This window comes from Saprolegnia diclina (genome assembly GCF_000281045.1).
Source record: "Saprolegnia diclina VS20 unplaced genomic scaffold supercont1.156, whole genome shotgun sequence".
Lineage (NCBI taxonomy): Eukaryota > Oomycota > Saprolegniomycetes > Saprolegniales > Saprolegniaceae > Saprolegnia > Saprolegnia diclina.
In genome coordinates, this window is record NW_008246223.1 from 42,183 (window position 1) to 55,850 (window position 13,668).

Below are 13,668 nucleotides of genomic sequence, written 5' to 3' on the forward strand. Positions count from 1 at the left end.
TCGCCCGACGGCAACGGTACCGTGGCTAACAACTCAGATTGGGCGGTTCATATTCTCAGATCTTAGCACGGTAGTCATGACAGTATGCACTGGACGGGACACTCTACCGTGTAAGGTAAAACACCGAAAAACCGACCGATGATTTGCCAAAAATGAAGGTAAACTTTGAAACCATCATACTCATCGACAGAAGCAGCAATTCGGACGCGGAGCATACCATTGAGAAGAAGAGACATAGAGCTATTTTTTGAGATGTCAATCTCCGATTCAGTACATCATCTCTGATTTGTCTGCAATTTAAAAGACACGTGATGTAATCGATGCGAGTTTGCTTGTAACGAAAAACCGACCGATAGTTTACTTCCAATTTGTATGTAATTTAAAAAATCACGATTAAAATCAACTTCAACGAATCCATGTGTTTGTTCACGCTCCCAAGAGCGTGGCAATTAAAATGCACAAAATTAAAATGCGACGGCAAAAAAATTACTTGGTCTTATTTTTCTTGAGCGGCAGCGCGGCAGCAGTGTGCAGCTCTTCGCTCGTGTGCCATGAGGAGTCCGTAGTGACACGCTTGCGCTCACGGCGCGCCCCAGCCTTGGCGGGTATGGTCAGCTTGGTGGTCCGCGCGACTTCTTGCACCTTGATCCATTCCTCAGTGCCCAGGGTCGACCGCACGCCGTTCGTCGTCTGCTTGTTGAGGCGCAACTCCATGGCGGCGAGCGACAGCGGCCAAGCTCCGCACGTCGCGAAGCCTCGCTCAACCGCTGTCTGCTTCGGTACAAGAAGTCGCCATCCCATCACCACCCTCCCGCCATGGTCGATGAAGCGCGAAAAAAGGCGGGGAAATATTATTACGCCAATGCATTTATTCGCAAAATAATTCGTGATTTGTTGCCACTTTATTAATTTCAACATGAATAAAATCACACCCAATGAATGGCCAGCTCGTCCAACTTCTGCGGTTTGATTGGTCAAAAGTCAAAATCGGTCGGTTTTTATGATCGGTCGGTTTTTCGGTGTTTTACCTTATATTGTCGCTAACCTCGTCTGTTGTTGTTGAATTTTTTTTTGTTGTTGAAATTAACCTCGTCTGTGTCACTGAACACGGACGCGGCTAGCTGGCAAGGCTACTGCCGTGCACGGAATGCCCCACCAAGACCCCATTCTTTCATCGACACCGTCGTCAGCATGTTTGGTCTGAACACGTTTGCCTCGCTCCTCGTCGCGGCCCAGCAATGCGCAATGGCACCGCAGGCCTCGATTCACGTCGCCGAGCCCGTCAAGTTTGATTTGACATACGACGGCTCGGCGCCGCTCGCTGCGTCCATTTACAACCCCGCCAACACGTTCGTGGCCGTGCACTTTGCCAGTCTCAACGTCCCCAAGGGCGGCAAGCTCACGCTCACGTCGTTCGATGGTGTCGACAGCGTCACGTTCGCCGGCGGCGAATCTAAGACCAACTTCTTTGCCGACTGGCTCACGGCCGGCAAGGGTGGTGTCAAGATCACATACGACGGCCCGGATTTCAAGCCGGCGGCCGGGGCCGACGACAAGCCGGCGCCGATCTTCACGATCGACAAGTACATGGCGGGCAAGAAGGGCGCGGTCCTCGAGTCGCTCTGCGGCGACGACAAGTCCAAGCCGGCCCCGTGCTACGCCACGAGCGAGCCGGCCAAGACCAAGACCGGCAAGGCCGTCGCCCGCCTCTTCATTGGCGGCGAGTACCCCTGTACGGGCTGGCTCGTCGGCTCGGAGGGACATCTGCTCACCAACAATCACTGTATTGGGTCCGCCGACGCCGCCAAGAACGTCCAGGTCGAGCTTGGCGCCGAGTGCGCAACGTGCGACGACCCGCTCAACCAAGAGCCGTTCGAGTGCAAGGGTACGATCGTTGCTACTGACGTGGCGTTTGTCGCGACGGACGTTGGCGCGGACTTTACGCTCGTCAAGCTCAACCTCAAGGCCAATGTCGACTTGGCCAAATACGGCTACCTGCAGATGCGCCCGGACGGCCCCAAGCTCAATGAAGAGATTGCGATCCTCGGCCACCCCGCGGGCTGGCCCAAGCGCTTCGCGATTGTCGGCCAGAACGGCAAGCCTGGCGTCGTCACCAACACGAGCATCGAGTCGTGCCAGCCCGACGAGTTTGGCTATGAGCTCGACACGCAGGGCGGCAACTCTGGGTCGCCTGTCATCTCGACCAAGGACAGCAGCGTCGTTGGCATCCACAACTGTGGCGGTTGCCCCGATGGTCCCAACGGCGGTATCAAGATCAACAAGGTCGTCGACATCCTCAAGAAGCTCAACTCGCTCCCCAAGGACTCGATCGTCGGCGACAAGCCCGCGTGCTAAGCCGTCGACGCCTCCAATTGTCTGCGTTTGACGTTGCATGAGCCAAATACACAATGCTTTGCGCTTTCTGCTTTGCGCTTTCTGCACGAAAATAAATGAGCAGCCCGGAGGTGAATTGCGGGGAAAGGGGAAGGGGAATTCCGGGCAATTTCGCACATTTTTCCGCCATTTTCGCTCATTTTGGGCCTCGCTCATTTTTTGCTGGGCTCCGCTCATTTCTACTACTGTAGTAATCCCCAACCCTTTCTGAGCAGTGGCCAACCGATCATTCAGAAAATGGTGACCAGAGCAAGTGATTTTACGCAGTGTTGAGGTTCCATGCAGGACATTGATCGAGCTATTGGACGCAGTGCATAGCAAAACGCGACATGGACGTAGTAGCAGCTGGTCCTTGCTCAGCACAGCAGTGCGAGAGCAGATTTGGAAGCGGCCGCGTGCGCGCCAACAAATGCAATCGACATGTCCTCTTTAGTGTGAATCGTCTCGGCCAATCAGAACACCGCGATGCATTTCATTGGCGGAATCCATCTCAGATTTGAAGCATTTGGCTACCAGTACCACCCAAGGGATATAATATCTCTTGGTACCACCGAACGACGCGACGTCGCTCGACGCAAGGATCTCAGTCCACCTCCTGCGGAAGCCGTTTGGGACCATTTGATGAATCGATTGGCTCGTACAATGTTGTACAGTCTGGAGGACTTGTCGAGTCCTGCTCGTTTGAGTCGTACTGCACCAAGATCTGAGTTTGCACTTTCTGAGTTTGCACTTTCTGAGTCCGCTTTCACGACTGATTTCCCTCCAGAGTTGTCACTGCAGGCCGCTTCACACGACATGTGCTGGAGATTCTCCGGCCGACACCAGCCCCAGGTAACAAACCATATTCTGGCCCACGCTCCACAACACAGTGTGAGCAGCGCTACCCATTGCTATTTTATATCCTTCCTCAGACGCGTTGCGACGCAAAGACACCTATTATGATGGGTTCAACTCGCATTGACTTGGATACAATTGTACCGAGTCATTGGTACGACATGGGGAGAACGACGTCATATGGCTTCCGACTCAGAAATGATCTGGTTTCCACTCTCGACGTCAACTCAGATCCAAGGAAGCACAGCATTTGAACCTCACTTTTCCTTTTCCCCGCTCGCGGTCCTCTACTACCTTCCTCATGTTGGGTGCTGCCAAGTTGCTCTCTCTCTTCGCCGCTGCGGCCGTCGCGCAGCAGTGCACGGTCGTCGAGCAAGGCATCTACAAGATCGCCGAGAAGACGCCGGTGAGCGTCACCTACAACGGCGACGCTGCGTTCAGCCAGATCTTCCAGAAGGACGGCGCGACGTTCGCAGCGCCCCACTTCAAGTCGGTCAACGTGCCGGCCAACGGCAAGCTCACCATTACGTCACTCGACGGCAAGAACAGCGAGGTCTTTACCGGCGGCGAGTCGGCTACGAACGTGCGCGCGAGCTGGACCTCGGGCAAGGGCGTCGTCGTCTCGTACGAAGCGCCGTCGTACACCAAGAGCGCGGTGCCGGTCTTTGAGCTCGACGAAATTTCGTTTGGCAAGCCGACGCCGCTTATCGAGTCGATTTGCGGTAAGGACGACTCCAAGCCGGCGCCCTGCTACGCCGACGACGCTGCCAAGACCAAGTCGGGCAAGGCCGTCGCGCGTCTTCTCATTGGCGGCGATGGTCTCTGCACGGGCTGGCTCATTGGCTCGGAGGGTCACCTCATCACGAACAACCACTGCATCGGCAGCGCGGCCGACGCCGCGGACGTCCAGGTCGAGCTCGGCGCCGAGTGCAAGACGTGCGATGACCCGAACAACCAGCAGCAGCTCGCGTGCGCTGGTGAGATTGTCGCGACGAGCGCGACGTTTATTGTGACGGACACGACGGCGGACTTTGCGCTTGTCAAGCTCAACGTCAAGGACGGCGTCGACATCAAGAAGTACGGCTACCTCCAGGTGCGCCCGGACGGCCCCAAGCTCAACGAAGAGATCCACATTTTGGGTCACGCCGTCGGCTGGCCCAAGCGGTTCGCCGTCGTCGTCGACAGCGGCAAGCCCGGTGTCGTCACCAACACGAGCATCGAGTCGTGCCAGCCCGACGAGTTTGGCTACGAGCTCGACACGCAGGGCGGCAACTCGGGCTCGCCCATCTTCTCGACCAAGGACAACGTCGTCGTTGGTATTCACAACTGTGGCGGCTGCCCGGACGGCCCCAACGGCGGTATCAAGATCAACAAGGTCGTCGACATCCTCAAGGCCAAGAACTTGGTCCCCAAGGACGCGATTGCCGGCGACAAGCCTGCGTGCTAAGTGGTTGGTGCTCTATGTCCATGTGTCTTGATTTGATAAGCATTTCACAAGCCGAACTGGCTGTAATCAATAACCTTTTTCGAGGTCGACAGAAGTAATTGGCTGGTTTATAGCGTTTGGGAGCGTTTGGGGCCACAGAACACTCTACTCTGCCGCCAGTTGAAATGCGTACGAGACAATCAACGTGCAAAGTTGACACGAAGTAAACTGCGAGGCCAACAGGTTACGATCTACACAAAGCGCACTAAGGTATATAGTTCTTTTCTGCGTCAAATACACGGACTATGTAATGTACTCCAAACTAAGATCGTAGTGCCATCTGAGGCACCGCGCCAGACGGCTCACATTACGAACCCGAGAATATTCTGTTTGAAATGGCAAGTCACCCATAGTTATCTGTGCATCGCAACTGATTCGAATGGTCAACCCTACACCCTACCTAACCCTAATATCAGGGCGCTCGCTTGGCTCACACCGCGTCCACAACTTTGATCAGTCGATGCCGAGACATCCAACTCGAGCTTTTCGTATAGCCAGCCCGTGCAGAGGAAGCGGCCGCCAATGACGAGCCGCGCGACGGCCTTGCTGGCTTTGAACTTGGCGCTTTCCGACTCGGCGTTGCACATCGATGGCTTCGAGTCGTCCTTGCCGCACACCGATTCGAGCTTGGACGCGGGCTTGCCAGTGATGAAGTGGTCGATCTCATACTTCCCGTCGACTAGGGTTTTGGACCATGTGGATTTCGTGTCGAATGCGAATACATATATATGTATGTACATTGAATAGACTCCTGACGTACTGGTACCGCTGACGCTATCAAACCTGATGTTTTTTCATCTTGATCAACATTAATACATATGTTTTGTTGCATACATTCACCAACAATTATACTTTGCGTTTAAACGGTCCTAAATTTTCCTAGCACGCGGGCTTGGACGACACGACCGCATCCTTGATGACAATGTTCTGCGCCTTGAGAATGTCAAACACCTTGTTGATCTTGATGCCGGCGTTGTCGCCGTCGGGGCACCCGCCGCAGTTGTGAAGGCCAACAACAACGTTCTCGTCAGTCGAGAGGACGGGCGAGCCCGAGTTGCCGCCCTGCGTATCAAGGCGGTACGCAAACTCGTCGGCTTGGCAGCGAGACTGGAAGCTTGTGGTCGTCACAGTGCCGGGACCGTCGAGCGTCGTGACCGCAAAGCGCTTGGGCCAGCCCGCGGCGTGACCGATGATGTGGATCGTCTCGTTGAGCTTGGGGCCATCCGGGCGCACCTGGAGGTAGCCGTACTTGGTCAAATCAACACCGTCCTTGACGTTGAGCTTGACGAGCGTAAAGTCCGAGGTCGGGCTCGTGGCCAAAAAGGTCGCGCTCGTCGCGACGATCTCGCCCTTGCACGCGAGCTGCTTCTGGTTGTTCGGGTCCTCGCACGTCTTGCACTCGGCGCCAAATTCAACCTGAACGTCGTTGGCAGCGGCAGCGGTCTTGATGCAGTGGTTGTTGGTGAGCATATGGCCCTCCGAGCCGACGAGCCAGCCCGTGCAGAGCGACTGCCCGTTGATGAGAAGACGCGCCACCGCCTTGCCCGACTTGGTCTTGGCAGCATCACTCGCATAGCATGCCGCAGCCTGCGACTGGTCAGCATCGCAAAGCGCTTCGAGGGGCGACGGCGGCTTCCCAAATGCAACCTCGTCAATCTCAAACACGGGCGACGCCTGCTTGACGTACGTCGGGGCTTCGTACGCGACGACAACGCCGGCGCCACTGATCCAGTCGGCACGAATGTTCGTAGCAGACTCGCCGCCGTGGAAGACAACGCTGTCCTTGCCGTCGAGCGACGTGATGGTGAGCTTGCCGTTGGCCGGCACGTTGATTGACTTGAAGTGGGGCGCCGCGAACGTCGCGCCGGCCCGCTGGACGATCTGGCTGAATGCAGCGTCGCCGTTGGACACGACGTGCAAAGGCGTCTTGACTGCAACGTCGATCGACGCCTGGTTGCCGCACTGGGTCGCCGCGACGACGGACGCAAGAAGCGTCAAGAGCTTGGCGCCGCTGAACATTGGTGCCGTTGAGTTGAAAGAGGCGAAAGAAAAAGTGAGTGAACGGCGCGAGACCGAAGCTCCATTGTGGGTGTCAACTCAGATCGCGCGCAGGCCCTTTCCAGTGTACTGTAGTCGCTTGTCAGATTTCAGGTTATCCAGGACTAGTAAATTGAAGCGGGCTTGAGTACCGTGCCAAGCAACGAGAACTTGGGTGTTTACCCGTGCAGTGACGGCAGAGATACCCAGCGATGGAATGTACTCAGAACGGCAACATGTGTATGCACCCGGACCCACTCAGACCCACTCGCGCAGCTACGCTCGTGCGCTCCTGGGCCGCTCGTGTAATCAGCTGTTCGGCCTGAGGCAGTCCATTTTTGTACGTCATGATTGGTCTTCTGAGCTCTAGTTGTCTGAGTACGGTCGTGCACGCCGATCTTGTAAACTATAGTATCTACGCAGGATGGAGGAGAGATGTTGAGCAGCTCTTGCGCATCGCGACACGGCAAATATGTCGTTAGCTTTTGTTTTAACGAAGTTTTTGGCAGTGAAACGGGCTGCGTTGATTGGCGGCGCTTGCTGTGGGATGGACTTTACTTCATTGTGCTCACTATGTGCCAAACACACCTGCAGCCAGGTCCACTCGGTGGGCCACTTGTCACGTCAAGTCTGAGAACTCTGGTGAGGTCCGACCTTTGGTTCTCAGACTGGTGACGTCTGATACGCACGAGAAGATACAGACTATGCGACATGCAGCCCACAATCTCTTGCATGGGGAACCACTAGAGCTAGTGAACAGACACGATCGATATATTTACGGCTGCAAGGACACGACGTCGAATTGTTGATTGTCGTTGGGCTCAAAGCACGTCCACACCTGCGCTTCGTGGCTCTCGTTGGTCGGGTCGACGTCCAAGCACAGATTGTCGTGCGTCGCGTGCTTGATCTGGCCGTTGCCGACGATCCACTTTTGGTTGGCGTTGTTGGCGTCGCACGCGTACGTGTGGAGGCGGTACCGTCCGTGGCGGTGGTCGCGGTACGCGTCCAAGCACTGCTGGTTCTTGACCGACTTGATCGACTGCGTCACTGCGTCCACCTCGAAGAGCTCGTTCAAGTTGCCGCGCCACACATCCGCAAAGAGGCCCGTGTTCCACTCGGAGAGGTACTTGCCGCGCTTGGTGCGAATCTGCACGGCCTTGCTTGGGCGGGTAGGGCTAGGGCTAGGGCAAGGGGTCGGCTCTGGCGTCATCGGTGTTTCGGTCGTCGGTGCAGGCGAGGGTGTTGTCGGTGTCTCCGTCGTCGGCGCCGGGGTCTCAGCTGTTGGTGCAGGCGTCGGTGTCGGCGTCGATGGCGTCGGCGACGGAAGGTCCCCGACGACGGCATCGTTCGGGAGCGACACGTTGTTTGCCCGCAAGTAGGCGAGAACGTTGTCGATGCGGACACCACCGTTGGTGTGTCGCGTGCAGCCGTCGTCGCTGCCACAGTTGTGGATCGCTACCACCGTGTTGTCGAGCGTGGTCAGAATTGGAGATCCGGACGAACCGCCTTGGGTGTCGAGGCGGTGACCGACAAAGTCTTGGTCGAGTACGTCAGCATAGTCGCACGACTTCTCGGTCAGCGACGTGATAGTACCAAGCGCGTCATCGTCGGTAACAATCGCGAGGCGCTGCGGCCGCCCGGATGGGTGTTGCGGAATGTACACGGTCTCGTTCAAGACAGGCCCCGACGCGCGGAGCTGCAAATGGCCGTAGGGCGCAAGGTCCACCGTCGTGTTGAGCTGCACAAGAGCAAAGTCATGGCGCTTGCTCGAGACGAGCAAGTGGACGCTCGACGCCACCTTGACGCCTTCGCACTTGAGCGCGCGGTCGTTGCGCGCGTCGTCGCAGCTCGGGCACATTGCGCCAAACTCAACTTGGACGTTGGCGGCCTTGGCTGCGTCTTTAATGCAGTGCCAGTTGGTCATCATATGACCCTTGGAGCCCACGAGCCAGCCCGTGCAGAGGAAGCGGCCGCCAATGACGAGCCGCGCGACGGCCTTGCTGGCTTTGAACTTGGCGCTTTCCGACTCGGCGTAGCACATCGATGGCTTCGAGTCGTCCTTGCCGCACACCGATTCGAGCTTGGACGCGGGCTTGCCAGTGATGAAGTGGTCGATCTCAAACTTGGCCGCCGTCTCGTAGGAAGGCGCCGTGTACGTGACGCGGACGCTATCCGTAGCGAGGGTGGCCGAGAAGAGATCGGTGTGGCGGCCCTGATACGACACTTCTTGGGCGCCGTCCAAGGACGCAATCTTGAGGGTAGCACCGGCCGGAAGGTCCATCGACACAAAATGCACCGAGATGAAGGAGGCGCCGGTGCGCTCGATGAGCTGCGAAAACGGGGCCGACCCGTTGCCGTAGATGTGCAACGGGTACTCGAGGCCGAGGTCCAACGGGTCCACCGCAACAGCGGCGGCCAGGCACAGCGCGAAGAGACGAGCAACCAATGTGGGCGCCATAATAGAAGAATGGGAATGAAAAGCCGGGTTTCGAGTCGAGATCTAGTCACGTGGCGTGTCGCAGTATATTCGAAAGTCATTACAGAGGGTGCCGAACGAGACTGGCATAAACGCGTCTGTTTTCCGCGACCTTGACATGCGTGGTGCTAATGTGAGCCTAGGAGCTCTTTCTAAATGACATTATCCTGCTCAAGACTAGCGAATACGATGCGACCAATGCAAGTCCGAGGTTCCTGCCACTGGCTCAGCGCCCCTCTCACCAGAGCTCTCACCAGTGTAGTTCGACTGCAGACGCCATGAGGTTCCGCCGCAAGGTGATGAGGACAGTGTCCTCATCACCTTGATTGCACTTTGCCAAGGACACCGAATGGTCCACGCTCTTCAAGACCCGAGCCTGCCTTGCGTGTGCGAACGAGCAAGTAAGTGCATACATTGCGCAGGTATTCTTGCTGTGGCCGCGCTGCTAGTATGCAGTGGAGTGAGCCTTGATGCGTTGTCCGAGCCCCGTGTCCAAATTCCCTATTGCGCGATTTTCATTTTCGCTACACTTCATTGGTCAAATTAATTTTGAATTTCAACCAATCCGATACGACTAACGGTTGGTGTGGCCGATGGCAGGTCGACTGGGTCGGCCGAATCGCTCTGAAATCGACATCGCTCGTACCCTGCATGTGGACAGAAGACGCTTTGGCGAGCTCATTGCGCTACGACACGTTGCCGGGCGAGGCATGGAGCCCAAGCAATCGCGGCCCCAACTAATCGTGGCGTATGCCACATATAACCACACTTGACCAAAACTACGGAATCGTCGTCGCAAGTGAGCAAAATGTGAGATGTGAGCACGAATTTCATTCATTCATTCTCATCATCTACGTCGTATGTACATATAGTGGGTGGTACGGCCGTCGAGGCTTAAAAGACGAGCACGTCAAACTTCTGGTTGTCGTTGTTGTTGCCGCAGTCCCAGACCTGCACGCGGTGGTTCGAATCGTTCGGGTCGACGTCCAAGCACAAGTTGGCGTGCGTCGCGTGCTTGATCTGGCCGTTGGCGATGATCCACTTTTGGTTGGCGTTGCTTGTCGAGCACTCGTACGTGTGGAGGTGGCCGACGCCGTTGCTGTCCTTGTACGCGTCCCAGCACTGGCCGTTGTTGCTGACGCTCTTGATCCACTGGTTAACGTTGTCGAGTTCAAAGAGCTCGTTGGCGTTGTTGCGGCCGACGTCAGCGTACAAGCCGGCGTTCCACTCGGAAATGTACTTGCCGCGCTTGGTGCGGATCTGCACGTAGCTGCGCACGTTCTTGTCGTTGCAGCTCGTCGAGAAGCGCTGGCGAATATCGTTCGGGTCGCACGCCGCCAGCGCCACGTCGTTCTTGCCCGCGATCGACGTCAAGCACACGTTGTGCGTCTTGTGGACGATCTGGTTGTTAGCGACCGTCCACTTTTGGTTGCCGATGGTCGCGTCGCACGCCCACGTGTGGAGCTTGAACCCGGCGTCGGCAGCGTACGCGTCGAGGCACTCGCCGTTGCTCTGCACCTGGAGCGCACCGGACGCTTCGTTGTAGACGAACAGCTCGTTCTTGTTGCCCTTGGGCGTGTCCTGGTAGAGACCCTGGTAGTACTCGGAGAGGACGCGGTTCGAGATCGAGCAGAACGAGATCGTGTTGGCCGGCGTCGGCGACTGGGTCGTCGGTGTCGGTGTCGCCGGCGCGGTCGTCGGCGCGGACGTCGGCGCGTCACTGGTCGCCGTCGCGTCCTTGGGCAGCGGGATGTTCTTGGACGCGAGAAACTCAACAATACGGTTCATCTTGATGCCGCCGTTGTTGCAGCCACCGCAGTTGTGGAGGGCAACGACGACGTTGTCCTTGGTGCTGATCATCGGCGAGCCCGACGACCCGCCTTGCGTGTCGAGCTGGTGGCCGACGTAGTCCTTCTCCGGGATTTCCGTGTAGCAACTGCCGCTGCTCAAGTCGACGATCTTGCCGGGCGTGTTGTTTGCGGTCACGAGCGCCATGTGCTGTGGGTTGCCCTTCGGGTGCTGCGGGATGTAGATCTCTTCGTTGAGGACCGGGCCGGACGGGCGGACCTGGAGGTAGCCGTACTGCTTGAGGTCCACGCCGTCCTTGAGCTTGAGCTTCACAAGCGCAAAGTCGTTTTTCTGGTCCGAGACAATGTACTCGGCATCCGACGCAACAAGGTTGCCCTTGCAAGCAAGCTGCTTGGTGTTGTTCGGGTCCTCACACGTCGCGCACTTGGCAGCAAACTCGACCTGAACGTTCTTGGCGTCGTCGGCCGTCTTGATGCAGTGCCAGTTGGTCATCAGGTGGCCTTCCGAGCCAATGAGCCAGCCCGTGCAGAGCGACCGGCCGTTGATGAGAAGACGCGCGACAGCCTTGCTCGTGTCAAACTTGGTCTTTTCGTCTTGAGCATAGCACTGCGACGGCTTGGAGTTGTCCTCACCGCAAATCGACTCGAGGACGTTCTTGGGGCCGCCAGTGCCCGAGATAAACTTGTCAACCGCAAAGACACTGCCGCTCACCGTCTTCTCGTACGACGGCGCCGTGTACGTAAGGACAACACGGTCGGCGTCGATCGTCGTCGTGAAGAGATCGTCGTGCTTGCCGGTGTACGACACCTTTTTGCTGCCGTCGAGCGATGTGATGGTAATGGACGCTCCCTCCGGAAGGTCCATCGAGGTAAAGTGAAGCGAGATGTACGTCGCGCCGGACCGCTCGATGATCTGGCTCACGGGCTTTGAGCCATCGGCGCTAAATGCGAGCGCGTTGTCGGCGCCAATGTCGAGCGGGGCGGGCGAGGCCATGGCGGCAACAAGCAGCGCGCTCGTGAGTGTGGCCAGTCGCATCATGTTTGTGCTGCTTGGCGTGTACCGAAGGAAAAGGTAAAGTGAGCGATTTGTGGAAAGGGCGCGCTGCGGGACACGCGCTATTGGCCCGAGCGTTACTGCCCGACAACATGTGTTCTCTGGCACTTGGTGATGTCTGGTATTCTGGCGCTTTCTGAGTTTCGGTTGCCACAATTTCTGGTCAGATTCAGATTCGAGGCGCCGCCGCCTTGCCGAGACGAGCGCGTGAGGCAGCAGTCGGCAACGAGGATGACGACCGCGCAGAGTACGCTGCACACGTCGACGACCGGGAGCGACGTGGGTCGTTTGAGAAATGCATCTGGATACCTCTCAGAGTATGTACCATTAGCATCTGGGTGCGCGGAACGCTTACGCAGCGCGTGCAACCGGATCGAACGGGTCTGGCTCTTGGTCCGATGCATATACTCCCACGTGCCAGCTCCACGTGCCCAGTATTCTCCGCTGTCTCGGCTCGCATACGAGCAACTGAGTTCCCTTGCATACGAGTCTCAGATGCGAATCACTTTTCTCTAAAAGACATTTATGCAGGATTCTCTAGACAATCACCTTAGTTTAGACACTAGAACCGTTGGTTCTACAAGGCGCGTAGAGGTGCCCTCGTGATGCCACGTAGTTTGCAGAATCTTCCGAGAAACCACGCGCGCTTCGTGTCCGACGGTGTGACAATGAGACCGCAACGACCGTGCGCTCTACGGTCGGCTCACGATTCGTACGGTAGTACTTGGACTCTGACGCGTGGACTTGCCCACTCGGTCGTAACTTCGTCGCCTTCGTGGATACCAGTCCTAGATCAGGTTTCCAGACTGCGGATCTCCAAAACCAAGCTCGTGAGTTCCGCCACATGCAGCCGTGGTCGAGGACGCTACATCGAAACCCCAAACGAGACGCAGGAGGACACACCGCTGGCCGCACGATGGGCAACGTTGGAGGCGCTCCGACGACGACGACTGCCCATTTAGCCGGCTAGAGAAGGACGCATAGTACAGGCGCAATCGCGATGGAAGAGACGCTGAGCGTTTGCATGAGATGCCAAGACGTCCCAGAGTACAACACTCGACGAGCGTTTGCACGAGATGCCAAGACTGTCCCAGAGTACAACACTGGACCACCCGTCCGCCGACGGTGCTAGTGTAGCCCACCTCCCTTCGTGGCAAACGACCGCACGCCAAGCACACTGGAGCCACTGCCTGGCACGCCTGTCACCTCGCGTCGTCGTCGCACTAAGGATGCGGTCGATGGAGGCGCTGGCGCGTCACCTCGTCGCTCCTTGCGGGCTGCCTGCCAAGCTGCTCCTGCGCGTGGGTCATCACGGCTTGGTGCGCCATCCGCAGCTGGTGGTGGCGCTAGAGCTGTTGGCCTTTCTGTCAAGGTGCGTTGGTCACGTGCTTCTTCAATGTGGCAGTAATGACTCGTACCACTGCGCCTTGCGTCGCGCCACGACAGCGTCATGGGCCACGCCACTGCTGCTCGGAGGAAGAAACCAAGCGCGATGATACTCGGTGGTCGATGGCCGCCCAGATCGAGCTAGTACCAATCACTCGAGTGTGCTGAGAATGGCAGGCGCGTCAGAGCAAAG

At 57.3% G+C, this 13,668-nt stretch overlaps 5 protein-coding genes across 5 annotated transcripts; 2 read left to right on the forward strand and 3 right to left on the reverse strand.

Moving 5' to 3' along the window:
• The first annotated feature begins 1,088 nt into the window (after nt 1-1,088).
• Nucleotides 1,089-2,423, forward strand: SDRG_16835 (hypothetical protein). Its single transcript, XM_008623057.1, has one exon. It carries the CDS (start codon nt 1,192-1,194, stop codon nt 2,353-2,355), a length of 1,164 nt encoding a protein of 387 aa, XP_008621279.1. The 5' UTR covers nt 1,089-1,191; the 3' UTR covers nt 2,356-2,423.
• A 1,053-nt stretch (nt 2,424-3,476) lies between these two features.
• Nucleotides 3,477-4,777, forward strand: SDRG_16836 (hypothetical protein). Its single transcript, XM_008623058.1, has one exon. The coding sequence runs from the start codon at nt 3,530-3,532 to the stop codon at nt 4,673-4,675; it is 1,146 nt and encodes a 381-aa protein (XP_008621280.1). The 5' UTR covers nt 3,477-3,529; the 3' UTR covers nt 4,676-4,777.
• Nucleotides 4,778-5,534: 757 nt separating this feature from the next.
• Nucleotides 5,535-6,829, reverse strand: SDRG_16837 (hypothetical protein). The gene has a single exon (XM_008623059.1). The coding sequence runs from the start codon at nt 6,731-6,733 to the stop codon at nt 5,594-5,596; it is 1,140 nt and encodes a 379-aa protein (XP_008621281.1). The 5' UTR covers nt 6,734-6,829; the 3' UTR covers nt 5,535-5,593.
• Nucleotides 6,830-7,518: 689 nt separating this feature from the next.
• On the reverse strand, nt 7,519-9,209 carry SDRG_16838 (hypothetical protein; the record flags this gene model as incomplete). The annotated part of the gene is made up of 1 exon (XM_008623060.1): nt 7,519-9,209. The coding sequence occupies one exon, from the start codon at nt 9,207-9,209 to the stop codon at nt 7,527-7,529; it is 1,683 nt and encodes a 560-aa protein (XP_008621282.1). The 3' UTR covers nt 7,519-7,526.
• An 818-nt stretch (nt 9,210-10,027) lies between these two features.
• Nucleotides 10,028-12,119, reverse strand: SDRG_16839 (hypothetical protein). Its single transcript, XM_008623061.1, has one exon. The coding sequence runs from the start codon at nt 12,072-12,074 to the stop codon at nt 10,122-10,124; it is 1,953 nt and encodes a 650-aa protein (XP_008621283.1). The 5' UTR covers nt 12,075-12,119; the 3' UTR covers nt 10,028-10,121.
• Between the last annotated feature and the right edge of the window lie 1,549 nt (nt 12,120-13,668).